Raw genomic sequence first — 17,554 nt, forward strand, 5'->3', positions numbered from 1 at the left:
GGGAGGAATGTGGGAGGTTGGCCAGCCAAGAAGGGATCACGGGAGGGCTCCAGGGCATGTCTGGCCCTCTCGCTCAGTCCTGGCCAGACCCCAGAAGCAAGCTAACCTACTGGTCAGAGCAACCACCCTCTGGTGGTCAGTGCACATCATAGCGAGTAGATGAGTGGCCTTAGCATATCATTAGCATATTATGCTTTGATTGGTTGAATGGCTGATCAGATGACCAGACACTTAGCATATTAGGCTTTTATTATATAGGATTGTTTTTGAAATCTCTAATATTTTTTTAAATATATTTTATTGACTTTTTTACAGAGAGAAGGGATAGAGAGTCAGAAACGTTGATGAGAGAGAATCATCGACCAGCTGCCTCCTGCACACCCCCCACTGGGGATGTGCCCTCAACCAATGTACAATGTACATGCCCTTGACCGGAATCGAACCTGGGACCCCTCAGTCCACAGACCGACGCTCTAACCACTGAGCCAAACCGGTTTCGGCTCAAATATTTTTTAAAATGTATTTTTATTGATGAGAGGAAGGAAGAGGGAGAGAGAAATAGAAACATCAATGAGAGAGAAATCATTGATTAGTTCCCTCCTGCACATCCCACACTGGGATCGGGCCCACAACCTGGGCATGTATCCTGGCCAGGAATCAAACTATTACCTCCAGGTTCATAAGTCGATGCTCAACCACTGAACCATGCCAGCCAAGCTAAAATCTCAAACACTGATGAAATATTTTTTCTTTGTTTTTGTTTTGCATCTTTTGGGGGCAGGTAGTTAGGCAGGGATTTAATTTGTGTTAGCTGGGTTCATGTATAGTTAACATACTTCACAGGAAGAATCATTGATACTGTACCCTCCCATGAAATGCCTAATCTCCTACATCTCGATCCATCCTAGCCAACTCTAGTTGCCCCTCTATTAAGTCATTTTCTTCCTGTGATCTCTCAATAATCTTTTTTTTTTTTTTTTTTTTTTTTACTGTTCTAATGACTTGTTGCTTTCTACTTTAGGTTTTTTGAATCTATTTTTTCATTATACAATAAGCAGTTTAATAATCTGATGAAACTTTGGATTTGAATTACATTTCTCTGTTGATTAGTGATGTTGAGCAACTTTTCATATGTCTTTTGGTCATCTGTATGTCTTCCTCAGAGAAATATCTAATCAGGGCTTTTGCCCACGTTTTATTTATTTTTTACTTACTTATTTCATCACCATTTATCTCCTTTATGACCTCTTTCACCTCTACCCATCCCCCTCCCCAATCACCACACTGTGATCCATGTCCATGAGTTCTCGCATTTTTTTTCTTTTCTTCAGTCCCTCTACCCCAGTTCCTGCCACACTTTCCTTCCCTCACCCTTTACCCCTAATGCTCTCTAACTATAAGTCTGTCTCTATGAATTACTTTTTAAAATAGAATTGTCATCTTGAAAATTTGCCATTTTGTTTTTTGGAATTATAGAACTATGCCATATTCAGAAGAACATAAAACTTGGAATATACTGTTTGGATTTTATATTTAACCATAAGAAATCTTATGTGTGCTTTAATTAAAAATAAGCCAGATTTTTTTTTCCAGCTTTACAGAGGTGTAATTGACAAAACTGTACATATTGATGATTTGATATACCTATACATTGTAAAAGGATTTCTCTCATATAGATAATTAACACATCACCTCACATATTTATATTTTTAATGAGAACATTTGTGTTCTACTTTGTCAAATTTTAATTATAAAATAGTATTATCAACTATAATTACCATTTATACATTAGATCCTTAGATCTTATCTATCTTACAGCTGAATGTTGTACCCTTTCACCAACCTCTTCCTATTTCTCTGGGAATCACTGACTTTTTTACTCTATTTCTAAAAAATTTGACTTCTTTTATTTATTTATTTATTTTATATTTTCTGTACAAATAATAACCATGCAGTATTTATCTTTCTCTAACTCATTTCATTTAGCTTAATGTCCTCAGGATCTATCTTTATTGTCATAAATAGCAGAATTTCCTTCTTCCTCTTGATATATGTATGTATATGCAGTATATCACATCTTTATCTGTTCTTCTGTTGATGAACACTTAAGTTCTTTTCACATATTGGTTATTGTGAATAATTAAGCTGGCTTTTTATAATCTTAACTAGAGGCCTGGTGCATGAAATTCATGCACAAGGACGGTGGGGAGGGAGAGGGCCTTTCCCTCAGCTTGGCCTGAACCCTCTCCAATCTGGGACCCCTTGGGGGATGTCCGACTGCCAGGTTAGATATCTCACTCACAATCCGAAACTGCTGGCTCCTAATCATTTGCCTGCCTACCTGCCTGATCACCCCCTAACTGCTCCCTTTCTGGCCTGATTGATGCCTAACTGCTCCCCTGCCAACGCAATTGCCCCCAACTGCTCTCCCCTGCTGGCCTGATCACTCCTACCTGCCCTACAGGCCTGGTCACCTCCAACTACCCTCTCCTGCCAACCTAATCTCCCCCAACTGCCCTCCCCTGCTGGCCTGATCACCCACAACTGCACTCCCCTGCTGGCCATGTTGTGTCTGCCATCTTGTGATGACATTGCAGTGGCCATCTTGTGACAGCATTGCACAAAGCCACCTAGGTTTTTATTATATAGGATTTTTATCTTAAGAACCAAGTATGTCTTAGAGATGTGTAGAGAGTGTCCAAAATAAATTTTATTCACTTGCTTTGATAATAAATACAACATTTCTCTAAAAATTGTATCTCCATAAAAATTCAATTTTTATAGCAACTAGAAGCTCCAATATTTTAAGTTGTTATTCTTAAACTAGGGGCCCAGTACATGAATTTGTGCACCTTGAAAGGAAATGTGGGCCGATAGGCTGTGGTGGGCACACTGGGGAGGGGAGAGTCTTGGCTCATCCTCTGCACCACCTGCCCCTTCCTGCCATGACCCCCGGTCCCCTCTCTGTTGGCAGCCAGTGCAGCTGGTGGCGTTGGCCCACTCATATCCACTGATGGTGCAAAGCAATTGGTACCAACACCAGGTACCAACACCAGCAGCGGGTGCGAGTGGCAGGTGCTGCTGCTGCCCCGATCCCCCTTCAGAAGTAGGGGGAGGTGAAGAAGCCCCTCAGAGGTGATTGGGGCCGGCAGCTGCTGCTCACACCTGCTGACAGCGCCAAGTGATCTGGATTGGCACCGGGTGCTGGCATTGGGTGTGAGCAGAGGCTCCAGCTCTGGCTGCAGGTGCAAGAGGTGGCTGCTGGCTCCAATTGCCCCTAGGAGCAGGGGGAGGTGAAGCCCTGAGGGGTGATCAGGGCTGGTGCCAGGCAGGAAACTGTGGTGCGCAAGAGCAAAGAATTTTCAGTAACCACCAGAGACTTGCCCAATGACAGCCTCCACTCACCCGCTCCACCATCCCGTCTCGGCTGATGCCCTCCATGTTCTGTGACCCTGGTGGTCAGCACATAGTGACCAGTTGTTTGGTTGTTCAACTGGTTGGTCTATTTGAATATTAAGATTTTATATATATAGATTGTGGGCTGAGAAATTATTTCTCTCCTTTTTTTTTTGATGTTGACGCATGTTACCTTTTTTTCATTCAGCACATTTTTAAAACAACTCTTGGAATGTAAAGTTTCTTTATAGTTATTACAGTTTTATAAAAACACTAGAGGCCCAATGCACAAAATTCATGCAAGAGTAGAACTTCCTTCCCCTGGCTGCCGGCATTGGCTTCCCTCATGCATTCAGCACCCGGGACCCAGGCTTCTCTCGGCTACCAGCAGGCACCTACGACCCAGGCTTCCCTTGCAGGCCCAGCTTCATCCAGAAGGACATCTGGAAGGACATCTGGTCTAATTAGCATATTATGCTTTTATTATTAGAGAATATTATAGATCTTTGAAGAGACTGGATAACTTGTTTTTTAGTTTTTCAAATGCTGCAATTATTTTTAAGTTCTATATTTTATTTTAGGTCATATCGATGCTTTTACTTCAAAGCTTTTCCTGCTAGAAGAAATTACCTCAGAAGAATTAAAAGAAAAAATTTCAGCACTCAAGTAAGAAAGTTTATTTTGTGGTAGTAACTTTTAAACTTGTTAATATCACAAATTTTATTTCTAAATACTAGTCAAGTTTAAATCCTTCCATTTTTAAAACGTTTGAGCCTTTTATACATTGAAGCTTCTCCTGACCCAATTTGTGATCTATCCATATTAATCTCAGTCTCTAAATTAAACATAATGCTAGTGGCACCAGTCTTTCTACTTAAGACAGGAGGAGGCTGGAGCAAGAGAGTAGGCCATCACCTCGGAGATGCACAGAACCAAATATTGCACCCTTTTTCAGGGATGGGAAAGAAAAGGACAGTCACAGACTTAGCTCTCAGGATTGTATATACTCATTTAGACATCCTAATTTCTAAATTTGTCCCTCTACCTAGCGTTTCTGTGCATCAGAGTGAAATGAATTTACTGTACTCAGAACAATACAAATGCAATGGAAATAACTTATGAACATTATGTAATTTGCATCTCCCAAATTTCTAGGAAAGACTGGTGGTAGTATATCTCCATTTTATATGTGAGGAAACTGGGACTCTGACTTGCCCTGGAGCACACAGCTAAGCAAGTGACAGGCTTAGTAGATAATATATTTGATTTACCACTTAGGATGAAAAATTGTCCTGATTTACACTAGTTGCATAGTTCCAGCCTTGAGGCTTGACACAGTTTTTCAGACTTTATTTCTCTGCTTGAACTTATAAATGTCCACTTCAATTAGAAGAATTGCTTCTTTCCAGGGGTAACCTATGTAAAGCTTTTTCATACATCACATTTACATATGTAAAGTTATTGTGTATATTATTCAACACCTGTCCCACATCACCCAGTGAAAACCATTTTTAAGTAAATAAGAAAGGAAATGAGTTTAGGTCTAGAAAAGATACTAAAGAAATTCATTTCATTTGTTTTTATCCTGTCCCCTGTCAGTGGCTTCTCTGGCATCACTCAGTTTCTCTCAATTTAAAGTATCTCTCAATTTCTTTGGAAGCTAATTCAGGACCATCTCTAAAAGTTAAGCTCTTACTAAGATTGGTTTTGCTAAAAACATCTGAACATTTTAAAAATTTTATAATTTGAACATAAAGTACTGATCTCCTTACAACTGCACTAACAAAAGCCAGTCCTTGATGATTTTGAAGAAAACTCAAAAAAATAAGTATTATTATAATTTACTCAAATTAGAAATAAATATTGGTATTCTGTGTTTTACACTATCTCAGCTGTTTTCTTTGTTACTGAGGGCATTTCTCTTCCTAAAGAGCTATAATTGTTAAGAGAAAGGGTTTTTTTGTTGTTTAATTAATTATACATTAATTTCTTCAATTCTCTAGGATTTCAAGTTTATTTAATATCCTTCAACACATTCTAAAGAAATTAACTAGGTAAGTATTTTTTGGACAGTTTCATTGATATGTCTGATTTTCTTAGATGAAAATTCAAGAATACAAACTTTGAATTTATGCTGTTAGGAATAAATATAATATAACCCAGAAGATTTATTTTTTTGTGTGTGTGTCAAAGTTAAAGTTGTGAAAATATAACTAAAAAGATATCATTTACATTTTTCTATAAGGGTTATTTTATTGGCTTCCTATTGCTACTGTAACAAACTACCACAAACTTAGTGGCTGAGAACAACACAATGCATTATCTTACAGTTCTGCAGGTCAGAAATCTGAAATAATTTTTCCCTGGACTAAACTCATGTCAGTAGGGCTGGTTCCTTCTGGAGGCTCTGTGGGGACAGTCATTTCCTTGCCTTCATTTTCAGCTTCTAGTGCCTACCTGTATCCCTTTACTTTGCTTCCTTTCTCCATCTTCAAAGCAAATCACTCATATTTCTGCTTTCCTTTTCACAGTTGCAAAGCCATTAAGTGTAACATTAACAGTTCTGGAGATTAGAATGTGGCCATCCTGGGTGACCATTATTTAGTCTATCATAGCTATATTGTTCACATTTTTAGGGTAAGGAAGCAACATAAACTAGTGATCAAAAGTCATTAGGTCCATGGCAAATATTAGAATATGGATTCTCCACCCGATCATTTATCAAACTAAGTAAGTGAACTTGTTACATGAACTTTTGTGTTTTTCTGTTATGCCCTTACCAAAAGATAAACTTAAAAACAAACAGTTCAAGAGTCTGCTCAAAAATCTCAAAGTTCTAACTCTCTTAATTATTATGAAATGATAGTGTTGAGTTCAGTTATTTTCTAAGTACTTTTCAGTTCTCAGATTCTGTTGCGGGATTTTTATTTTCTATATTCTGTTATTCATATAAAACACAATGCATATATACAATAGTATGTAAAAAAAATTTTTAATTTTGTTTATTTATTGTTAAGAGTATTATAGGTGTCTCCCATTTTCTCCCTCTCTATCCCACTCCACCCAGCTCCCACCCCATCCCAAGCTTTCACCACACTATTGTCTGTGTCCATAGGCTATGCATATATGTTCTTTGGTTAATCTCTTCTCATCCCTCCCACCCTTCTCCCTACTGATATATGTCAATTTATCCTATGTATTCATGCCTTTTGACCCATTTTGTTTGTCATTTTGTTTATTTGACTCAGACCTATAAGTGAGATCATGTGATATTTGTCTTTCTCTGATCAGCTTATTTGCTTAACATTATAATCCCCAGGTCTGTGCTGTCACACAGTGTAAGAGTTCCTTCTTTTTTACAGCCACATAGTACCATAAACTCTTGATTTTGTGGACTTCAGATTTAACAGACAGAATTTCCAGTCCATATGTTATATGTGAAAATTAACACCCTAATGATATTAAAATGCTTTTAACAAGATTTGCTTATAATTAAATTAAAAGATTTTTTTGTTATTGTTACTAATTCATTGTTATTTTTAATAAATTTTTGCATATAAGCCACATGTTGGGAAAAATACTATGTTAATTTCACCAACGTAAATACATATTATACATATTGACAGCTATCTTCTGCAAGAACAATGTCCAGCAAATGATTAGCATGTGATCAATTAGCACGGAGGTAATTGTTTCTGTTGTGGCATGGCGTGACTTTATGCAGCAATTGGATGCCTGCCAGCAGATGTTTCCATATGTGCTGTGCCATGCCCTAGCTGTATGCATTTATTTTGTCACTGGAGGTGACTGGTGAATGCACACATTTACTAGACCTATTCAATATAAATTTAAAATTACAGTAATACATATAGAAAATTTTTCAATGAAAGTAAACTTTCATACATTTTGATTTTAATGACACAAACATGTCTACATAAGTAAAAACAGGTGAACTAATTTATCAATTTTTTAACTTACGTATTTGGAAAACCACTTTATTATATAACAGACTTTGGCTGTAATAGACACCCCCTCACCTGAATTAGTTCCTTATAAGCAAAGTTTAGCTATATTCCATGATGTAAATATACCACAGATGAGTGAATAAATCATCTACTAATGGGCACTTGAGCTGTAACCAGATGTTAGCTATTGTAAATAAATATAGGGGAGCATATATTCTTCATGATGGTGCATCGGGGCTCTTAGGATAAATTCCCAGAGGTAATGAGGTGAAACAGAAAAAAAAAAAAAAAAAATACACATTAGTAATGAGGTGAAACAGTAAATATATATATATTGAATTGTTGGATCAAAGGGCATTTCCATTTTCAACTCCATACTGTTTTTCCATAGTGTCTGCATTCCCACCAGCAGTGTACTAGGGTTCTTTTTTCTCCACATCCTCTCCAGCTCTGTTATTTGTTGATTTATTGGTGGTAGCATTCTGACAGGTGTGTGGTGATATCTCATTATAGTTTTTATTTTCATCTCTTTAATTATTAATGACCTTGAGAATTTTTTCATATGTCTCTTGTCCATCTGTTTGTCCTTTTTGGAGAAATATCTATTCACTTTGCTCAGTTTTAAATTGGATTGTTAGTCTTCCTGGTGTTGAGTTGTATGAGTTCTTTATATATTTTGGAAAATAACCCCTTATCAGATATGTCATTTGCAAATCTAATCTCCCATACAATGGGTTCCATTTTCATTTTGTTGATGGTTTCTTTTGCTGTACAGAAGCTTTTAGTTTGGTGTTATCCCATTTGTTTATTTTTACCTTTGTTTCTCTTGTCCTAAGGAGATGTATTTGCAAAAATACTGCTACATGACATGTCTGAGGTTTTACTGCCTCTGTTTTCTTCTAAGATATTTATGGCTTCATGGCTTACATTTAAGCTTTTTATCTATTTTGAATTTATTCTTGTGTATAGTGTAAGTTGGTGGTTTAATTCCTTTTTCATTTTTTGTTGGTTTTTTTTTTTTTTGAGGGTGGGGGGGCTGGGGACGGGATTGTTTTGCATGTACCTGCCCAATTTTCTCAACACAATTTTTTGAAAATACTGTCTTTACTCTACTGTATGCTCTTGCCTCCTTTGTCAAACATTACTTGACCATAATGGTGTGTGTGTTGATTTCTGGGGTCTCTGCTTTATTCCATTGTTCTATAGGCCTGTTCTTGTGTCAGTACATGGCTGTTTTGATTAAAATTGTATTTTTGTATAGTTTGATATCTGGTACAGACAGTCCTTGGGTTAGGATTACATGGGACTCTCTTTTTTTTTTTTTTTTTTTTTTTTACTGTTTTACCTCATTACTGCTGTGTATATGCTCCATGTGAGTGAGTACGTGCTTATGTAGGTGGGTTCCAACTTACAGTGAAAATAGCCTTACATTGCACCATAGGAATGGATCTCTGATGGAACCCAAGGACCTACTATATTATGATCCCTCCAACTTTGTTCTTCTTTCTCAAGATTGATGAGGCTATTCAAGGTTTTTTTTTTTCCATTCTATACAAATTTTTGGAATATTTGTTCTAGATCTTTGAAATATGCCATTGGTATTTTAATATGAATTGCGTTGTGTCTGCTGATTGCTTTGGGTAGTAGGAACATTTTAATGATGTTATTCTTTCAATCCGTGAACACAGTATATGCTTCCATATACTTGTTTGTATCTTCCTCTATTTTTTTTTTTTCAATGTCCTGTAGTTTTCAGGGCACATATGGGAGGCACCTAATAGATGTCTCTCTGACATCAATGTCTCTGTCTCTGTCTCTCCTCTCCCTCCCCCTCTCCCTCTCCCTCACTCCCTCCCCTCCCCCACTCTATTTAAAATCAATTGAAAAAATATACTCAGATGAGATTTACAAAACAAAAATGCCATCAATTTCTGGATGTTAATTTTATATCCTGCTACTTTCTTTAATTCACTTATTAAATCTAGTAGTTTTTTGGTAGAGTCTTTAGGTTTTTCTATGACATTTTATTATCACTACCTTAGTTTTTTGTATTAAGGTTCTACTGCAGATGTAACAAACAAACAAACAAACAAAACACACACACAAAATTAGTGTTGTAGAACATCACAGTTATCTTATAGTTCTATAAGTCAAGAAGTCTTAACAGGTCTTCCTAGGCTAAAATCAAGGCATTACAGGGCTTCTTTTCTGTAAGGCTCTGGTGTGTTCTGTTTCCTTGATGTTTGTGTATTGTAGAGGCTACCTGTTTCCTTGATTCATGCCCTTTTTCCTTCATATTCAAAATTTCAAAGCTAAATTGAGTCCTCCTCACATCACTTCACTATGACCTCTTCCACAGTCACATCTCCCTCTGAGTGTCTTCTGCCTCCCTTTTCTACATATAAAGACTCTTATGATTATAACTACAGGCCCAATGCATGAAATTCATCAGCCCAGTCTGCACCCTCTCCAGTCTGGGACCCCTCAGGGAATGTTCAATTGCCCGGGAATTGGGCCTAAACAGCACTCAGATATCCCATTCACAATCTGGGATTGCTGGCTCCTAACTGCCAGCCTGCCTGCCTGATCACCCCTAATTGCCCCTCCTGCCAGCCTGATCACCTTTAACTTCTAACTGCCTCTGCCTGCCGACCTGGTAGCACCTAACTGCCTTCCCTCGCCAGCCTGGTTGCCGCTTACTGCCACTGCTGCTGGCCTGGTCGCCCCTAACTGGCCTCCCCTGCCAGCCCAGTTGCTACCAACGCTCCCCCCCCCCCCCCCCCCCCCCCCGCCTGGTTGCCCCATGCAGCCTGCTGTTCATTTGTCGTCACTCACTAAACCCCCTGCCGGCCTCATCCGAACTGCTCCCTCTGCCTACCTGGTCACCCCACGCAGCCTGCTGTTCAGTTATTTGGTTATCCCTCACTAACCCCCCTGTCAGCCTTGTTGCCCTATGCAGCCTGTTGTTCAGTCATCTGTCCAGTTATTTCAGTCGCGACAGCCCCTGGCTTTTTATATATTAGGATGGGCCCACCTAAGGTATAACAGGAAAATCTTACAATTTAAAAATCAACTGATTAGAAACTTGAATTCCATCTTAATTCCCCTTTGCCATGTAATGTAACATATTCACAGATTCTAGGGTTTAAGATATAGGCATTTTGGGAGGCCATTTATTCATCGTGTACATTGTACTTTTGTGGCACTTTTAAGATACTCTTCTATGGAGCACCTATCTCATTTTTATAAATTCTTTCTGTAAACCAAAAGGCACCCTTATTTTTAGTGAAGTTAGTTAAACTATGATTTTCATTGATGAAATGTCAATCTTTAAAATGTCATTTATTCCTATTACCAAATCAACTATTATTCATTTCCTTATATGGAAATAGAAAGTGAAGTGATGGTTTGGGAAAGAAATTCTCCAGAGGTTAAGAATAATTTTCTGTGCCGTCTTGATCTATATCTATTACTTTTCTGTTTAAAGACTTAATGAAAACATAACTTATCAGGTTTGTAGGCAGATCCTTAACACTGAAGTATGATTAATTCTTATTTTTAATGACATATTATGGGGGGGAAACTGATGTTCTCCTTAGCACATTTGAGCTAGAAGAGTGTGAAATCCTAAGAAAGCACAGTATATTAACTATATTCTTTTAGTTCTTTATGTTGATACACTGAATTCCTTAAAGTTTTCTAAGGGAAAATATATATTTGACTAGAAGCCCAGTGCCTGTGGGAATGGTCCCTCAGCCCAGCCTGCACCCTAATTCAGAACCCCTCGGGGGATGTCTGACTGCCAGTTTAGGCCCGATCACCTCTGGCTTCTAACTGCTAACCTGCCTGATCACCCCTAACCTCCTCTGCCTCTGCCCTTGCACCCAGGACCCAGACTTCCTTTCCTCTGGCCGGCTGCAGGCCCTCGTGTCCCCCAGGCCAACCACCATCTGTGAGTGAATTCAGGGCAATTTAGGAATTTCCTTGAAGTGAAACATGCCCCTCACTGTGTTGCTGCCACTGCTGCAGTCAAGGCCAATGCCATCACCAACACCACCGAGGCCTGGAAACATTCCTAAAGGGTAAAGAGTAATAGAAACAGGAACAGTAAGCTTCGCCCAGGCTGGTTACAGGCTCCCAAAAGCCCCAACAGCTTTGCCCAGGCTTGCCACAGGCGCCCAGGACTGTGGGCGGCGTTGCCCAGGCCCCACCTTTGTCAGGAAGGATGTCTGGAAGATGTCCAATCTAATTAGCATATTACTCTTTCATTAGTATAGATATTTAACAGGTCTGATTACCATGACAGTGGAAATTATGACTAAGTTATGGCCTGTAGAGTTTGACTGTCTGATTTTTATCCAAGCGTTCTACTCAGAACATTGGAGATATTTCTTACCATCTTTAATTCCCATCTATGTCTAGTACTAGAGGCCCAGTGCATGAAATTCATTCATGGGTGGGGTTCCTAGGCCTGGCTGGTGATCAGGGCCAATCAGGGCTTTTTGGCTGCTGGCCCAGGCCACCCTTCCCTGACTGCCGGCCAGGGTCTTCCTTTGTTCCACGCCGCCCCCTGATGGTCAGCACACAATATAGTGAGAGATCTAACTCCCGGTCAAACTCCCGAGGGAGTAATATGCGTATATGGCTTTTATATATGTAGACTAGAGGCCTATTGCATGAAAATTCATACACTGGAGGGGATGGCCCCTCAGCCCAGCCTGACCCCTCTCACAGTACAGAAGCCCTCAGGGGCTGGAGGCAACCAGGTGATCAGGGGAGGGCAATGCCCCATCACACTTCTGCTGCTGCTACTGCCAGCAGCACAAGCCTTGGCCAGCCCTGGTTACCTGAGCCTCAGGTGGCCCTGGGTGGCTAAGGGATTGGGAGAACTGGGTCTGATGGCATGAGGGTCAATTAGCATATTTCCTCTTTATTAGATAGGATAGGGTTAATAATATAATGCCTTGAAGGTTTGTTGTGAAGGATTTAATAATAAAATGGATATAAGCAGTATAAGAGTTAACTTATGGTAAACATTCAATATATTAACTGTTGTTGTTATTTTTGTAGCACCTCATATTGTATTGCGATTGTTATATTGACTGTTTCTGCTACTTTCTTTTAAACTGCTCAGTGTGGTAAATGTGTCATATTCATTTCTGTATCTCTCTTCACCTATTACTAGATACAAAGTAGGTGCAATGTTGGTTGAATTAATAAAATGTCCTGTATAGGAATTATAAAAATGTACATTCATGAAATGTTTTTCTATATAAACATGTTGTCCATGGATTAGAGAATTAGGCAAACTATTTGTTTCCCATTAAATTATTGAAAACTTACAAAGTGGCTGATAGGACAGTAAAATGAAAATAATTTTATATCCTGAACTTTGGAATAAGAATTAAAATTAGTTGCCTAAAAGATGTGAAAATAGTTTAAAAGACTCTTTAAATCTTATTTGGTCATGAAAGTATTTTTAGAGATGGTATTTCATTCCCATATTTTTTTATTTACTCATAGACCATGATTACAAAAATGCTGTTGAAATTGACACACTGAGTTGAGTTTCATTGTGTGCATTTAGCTTGCAGGAGGGTTCCTACTTGTTGTCCCATGCAGCAGAAGATTCTTCACTCCTGATCTACAAGACCTCTGACGGAAAACTTACTAGGACAGCATACAATTTGCACAAAACACATTGCAGCCTTCCTGCTGTACCTTCCAGTCTCTCAGTTCCCTGGGTTCCATTAGATCCCAATCTGTTGTTACCATATCATATCCATCATGGAAGAATACCTTGTACTTTTCCACCTAAGTCACTGGGTCCCACAACACAACAAAAGGTAAGATCTTTTTTTAAAACTAAATGTTCCATTGGGTTGTTTATTATTAATCTATTTCACTGACTACATAGTGTTTCACCCTGATGTCCACATTGGCCATATTAATCATAATACCATTGTAAAAACTTCATGCATAGGAAGGATAGATAAAGTTGTATGCTCTACTGAATTCAGTTATGTCAGGAAACTTTCTCTTTTTTTGTAAGCTTTATAAGTCAACTAAAGGAAATTATACTAGCTTGCTCAGGTTGGGGGTTGTGGAGGATAGCATGAGTAAGGCATCCACTGGTTAAATCCCTGTGTTCCCATCAAAAACAGAGTTATGCCGAAACCGGTTTGGCTCAGTGGTAGAGCGTCGGTCTGCGGGCTGGGGGGGTCCCAGGTTCAATTCCGGTCGGGGGCATGTGCATTGGTTGCTGTGTGCAGGAGGCAGCTGGTCGATGTTTCTCTCTCACCAACGTTTCTAGCTCTCTATCTCTCTCCCTTCCTTCTCTCTGTAAAATATCAATGAAATATATTTAAAAAACAAAACAAAACAAAAAAAACAGAGTTATATTTTTGGTAGTTTTTGTTTATGATACTGCTTCACTTCATTAAATATTTTAGACAATTTACAGAAGAATACATACAATAAAATTATGATGCAATTAAAATTGATAGCAGGATATAGAAACATATAAAAAAAAGTCTTTAGTAATTAGGGAATGCAAAGTGCCTTATTAAAAGTACAATAAAACACTCCCTGCCATATGAGGATACAAAAAGAAGACAGTCATCTACAAACCAGGACAGAATTTGCTGGCACATTGATTTTATACTTTTCTGCCTCTAGAACTGTGAGAAATAAATGTCGTCGTCCACCCGCAAAAAAATAAATAAATACAATGTTAAAGACTGTGTTTTTCTAAGTATTGTATAACTCAGTATTTATTGAATTATAATTAATGTTACTCTCTTTATAGAATCCTTCCCAGAAATACCAGTTGAATGATTTTTTTCTATTTGAAACTTCTGTAAAGCTATGGCTAGAAATACTCTTTACCATGTCACTCATTTTTTATATCATGGAAGAAATTCCAATTTGAGTTTAGTTTTAGTAAAAGTTTTGTCCCCTACAAATATGAATATAAATGTTCAGAAAACAAAAACCCAGTGTATTTTCCGTTCCTGCTGCCAAAAATTTTTGAGTCCAAATCATTGTCTGGGTTCTGTAATCTCTTTAACATGTGTGTCCCAGAACATATATCACTTGTCTATCATGTAGATGTTTTCCATTCTTGTATTTTTCTTTCTTTTTGAGTAAATATACTCAAGTCCTTTGAAAAATAGCTGAAATGCAAATGCTGAAGTGTTTTCCATAAGTTATATGTTTTTCAGTTTTTTTAATGTTACTGTTTGAGAAGAACTTTTTAGAAATGAGAACTCCCTACACATTCTTAGTTAACTTTGTCCAAAAAGATCTATAAATGTTAATTAGTTTCTACTAGTGAAAGAATGGAGAAAATAAGTTTTTAGCATTTTAAGTCATTTTTCTAAAGTTTTGGTTGGCTATTTCTAGCTTACATTTAATATAAGTAGTGATTTTTATTACCTCCTGAAGGACAATTTTCTTAACAATAGTAATTGTAAACTATTTTAGAAGGATTTATGTTATTTCTAGAATAATGATTTTCTTTTGATTTAGAAAGTCTGATGTTATTTTCTCAAGAATTCTCTGTGGAGTGGCTTATTCTTTTCAATTCCTTGACACAATTCTATATGTCTAGGATTTGGCCACATAAATATCAAGTTAAACAATTCAATAATATATATTCTACAGAACACTTGGTTCATTTGTATTTTTTAGGATGGTTCATGCAGCCTGGCTGGTGTGGTTTAGTGGTTGAGTGTCAAACTATGAACCAGGAAGTCATGGTTCGATAACCAGTCAGGGCATATGCCCAGGTTGTGGGACATGCAGGAAGCTGCCAACCAATGATTCTCATCATTATGTTTCTTTCTCTCTCTCCCTTCCTCTCTGAAATAAAAAAGAATATATATTAAATAAAGTTAAAAAAAAAAAAAAAAAAAGCTGCTTCATGCATTCAGTCCAAGAACAAATACTTAATGAGGTTATCCAGGGCCCAGTTGTATAGCCTAGCATTAGGTACACTAGAAATTCGTTAACTAATGCTTGGTTTGATTTTTTCCCCCAAGCCCATGGGAAGTTTTTGGTAACCTCTGACACATCTCCCTAATCTAGTCTTACATTGATTGGGAGTTATCCCACTTTCCTTCCTACTTCCTGCTAGTTAGGCCATATAAATGAGACATTCTAGTCTAACCAAGTTAGGCACAGATAGGGATACTAGCCTTAAAAGCAATAGGAAAAGACCAAAGCTTCAGGAAACTTGAGGAAATAAGACTATATGAAACAGAAATCATCTATTTCACGGTATAAAAACTCATATAACAAATGTTTCTGTCTCTGATGTGATCTCCTAGTCTCTGGTCTACTTGAATTGAGATCTCATCTTCATGTAGTGCCTTAGGCACTAAAACACTAAGAGTACCCCAGTAGAGCCTCCCTCTGCACAGAGCAAAGCTTAATAGGAGGCTCCCATTTGCTTTTTGTGCTACTCCTGACTTCGGCTTCTGGTCCTTTTTTTTTTTTTTTTTTTAATTGATTTTTTACAGAGAGGAAGAGAGAGGGATAGAGGGTTAGAAACATCAATGGGAGCGAATCATTGATCAGCTGCCTCTTGCACACCCCCTACTGGGGATGTGCCTGCAACCAAGGTACATGCCTTTGACCGGAATCGAACCCGGGACCCTTTAGTCCGCAGGCTGACGCTCTATCCACTGAGCCAAACCGATTTTGGCTGCTTCCAGTCCTTTTGCAATGGGTCTATGCCTATCCCCTTTCTCCTTCAACAATCCCTGTAATAAATGTTCATTACACACACACACACACACACACACACACACACACACACACACAGTCTTACAATGGAAATTTCAGAATGCTTGCTTTCCTCAGTGATATAGTAGATAACAGTTAGTGTGGTCAGTATACTTTTATAGTAAACTAGAGGCCCAGTGCATGAAATTTGTGTACGGGTATGGTCCCTAGGACTGGCCTGCGATCAGGTTCATCTTCCCCAGCTGTCTGCAGCCAGCCCTGCCATCCCACAACCACCCACTCCTGGTTCCCCATTCACTGTCGAGTGATCGGAGCCTGACAGCCAGGGGAAGGGACTGAGATGTGGGCTGTTCCCGCCTGCTCGCCGGCCCAACACCTGCCACGGGTCACCCTCTGTGTGTGTGGTGACCTGCAGGGCAGGGGCCTTGGCCTCGTGCCACCTGCATCCCCAGCCATGCATCCCTGGTTCCCTGTTCATCATCAGGCGATGGGAGCCTGCCAGTTGGGAAAAGAGCCCAAGAGATATTCAGGGCGCCTTATAGTGACTGGTCAAAAGGTCATTCTGGTCATTCGACATTAGAGTCAATTTGCATATTACCCTTTCATTATATAGGATAGATGCCTGGTGCACGGGTGGGGGCCAGCTGACCTGCCCTGATGGGAGCTCCGGAATGGGGTGGGGGTCCCCACTGGGTGGTGGGGCCGGCCATGGTCTTTCTGGTCTCTGGTTGTTATGGCATTTTAGCTGCTATCCTTTTATTATATAGGATATGCAGTGGGCAGTAGTCTAGATCATCTAAAAGCCAGAGCACTTTTCTAATCAGTATGTTACAGAAGTTCATCAGATTCAAACAGACAGACTGGCAGCTCAAATCCCAACTCAAACTTGTCTTTTCTAGTCATCTAATTGTAAGCCTAGAATGCCCCTAAGGGGATAAGATACTAGGTGAGGGAAGCTGGGGTCTGCTTCATTCTTAGTGAGCCGGGAACCCTTTGGAACAATGCTAGTAATATGTCTGTTGGATTAGGAATAAGAGAGTGTTGGGAGTTCCAATATCACCCATCACTCCAAAGTCCATACTTCACTGGACAAGATGTGAAGGGTACAAAGTGGCTAGGGAAAATAGAGGCAGAGCCCTGCCAGTGTGGTTCAGTGGTTGAGCATCAACCCAGGAACCCAGAGGTCCTTGGTTTGATTCCTGGTCAGGGCACATGTCCTGCAGGGCATATGGCCTGCAGAAGGAAGCCAGTCAATGTTTCTTTCTCATTGATGTTTCTATCTCTCTATCCCTCTCCCTTCCTGTCTCTCTGAAAATCAATAAAAACGTATTTTATAAAAGAAAAGTAGAGGCAGGTATGGACAGTTTCTGGGGAAAAGGTCTCAGGTTATGCAGCTTTGGTCCTTCTCTGTGAGGCATGGCACTCTGTTTACCTATTTTAAAACT

General features: G+C 39.1%; 1 protein-coding gene across 4 annotated transcripts in view; it reads left to right on the forward strand.

The window, feature by feature from the left end:
• ICE2 (interactor of little elongation complex ELL subunit 2) overlaps positions 1 to 17,554 on the forward strand; it is a 75,864-nt gene that overhangs the window by 56,666 nt on the left and 1,644 nt on the right. For all 4 annotated transcript variants that reach the window (XM_036440098.2, XM_045581979.1, XM_036440093.2 and 1 more), the window contains 3 exons: positions 3,978 to 4,062; positions 5,400 to 5,450; positions 12,949 to 13,207. In XM_036440098.2, the coding sequence (XP_036295991.1) occupies positions 3,978 to 4,062; positions 5,400 to 5,450; positions 12,949 to 13,207 (395 nt within the window). The remainder of the gene's footprint in view (positions 1 to 3,977; positions 4,063 to 5,399; positions 5,451 to 12,948; positions 13,208 to 17,554) is intronic.

Source organism: Pipistrellus kuhlii, unplaced genomic scaffold (genome assembly GCF_014108245.1).
Source record: "Pipistrellus kuhlii isolate mPipKuh1 unplaced genomic scaffold, mPipKuh1.p scaffold_m20_p_1, whole genome shotgun sequence".
NCBI lineage: Eukaryota > Metazoa > Chordata > Mammalia > Chiroptera > Vespertilionidae > Pipistrellus > Pipistrellus kuhlii.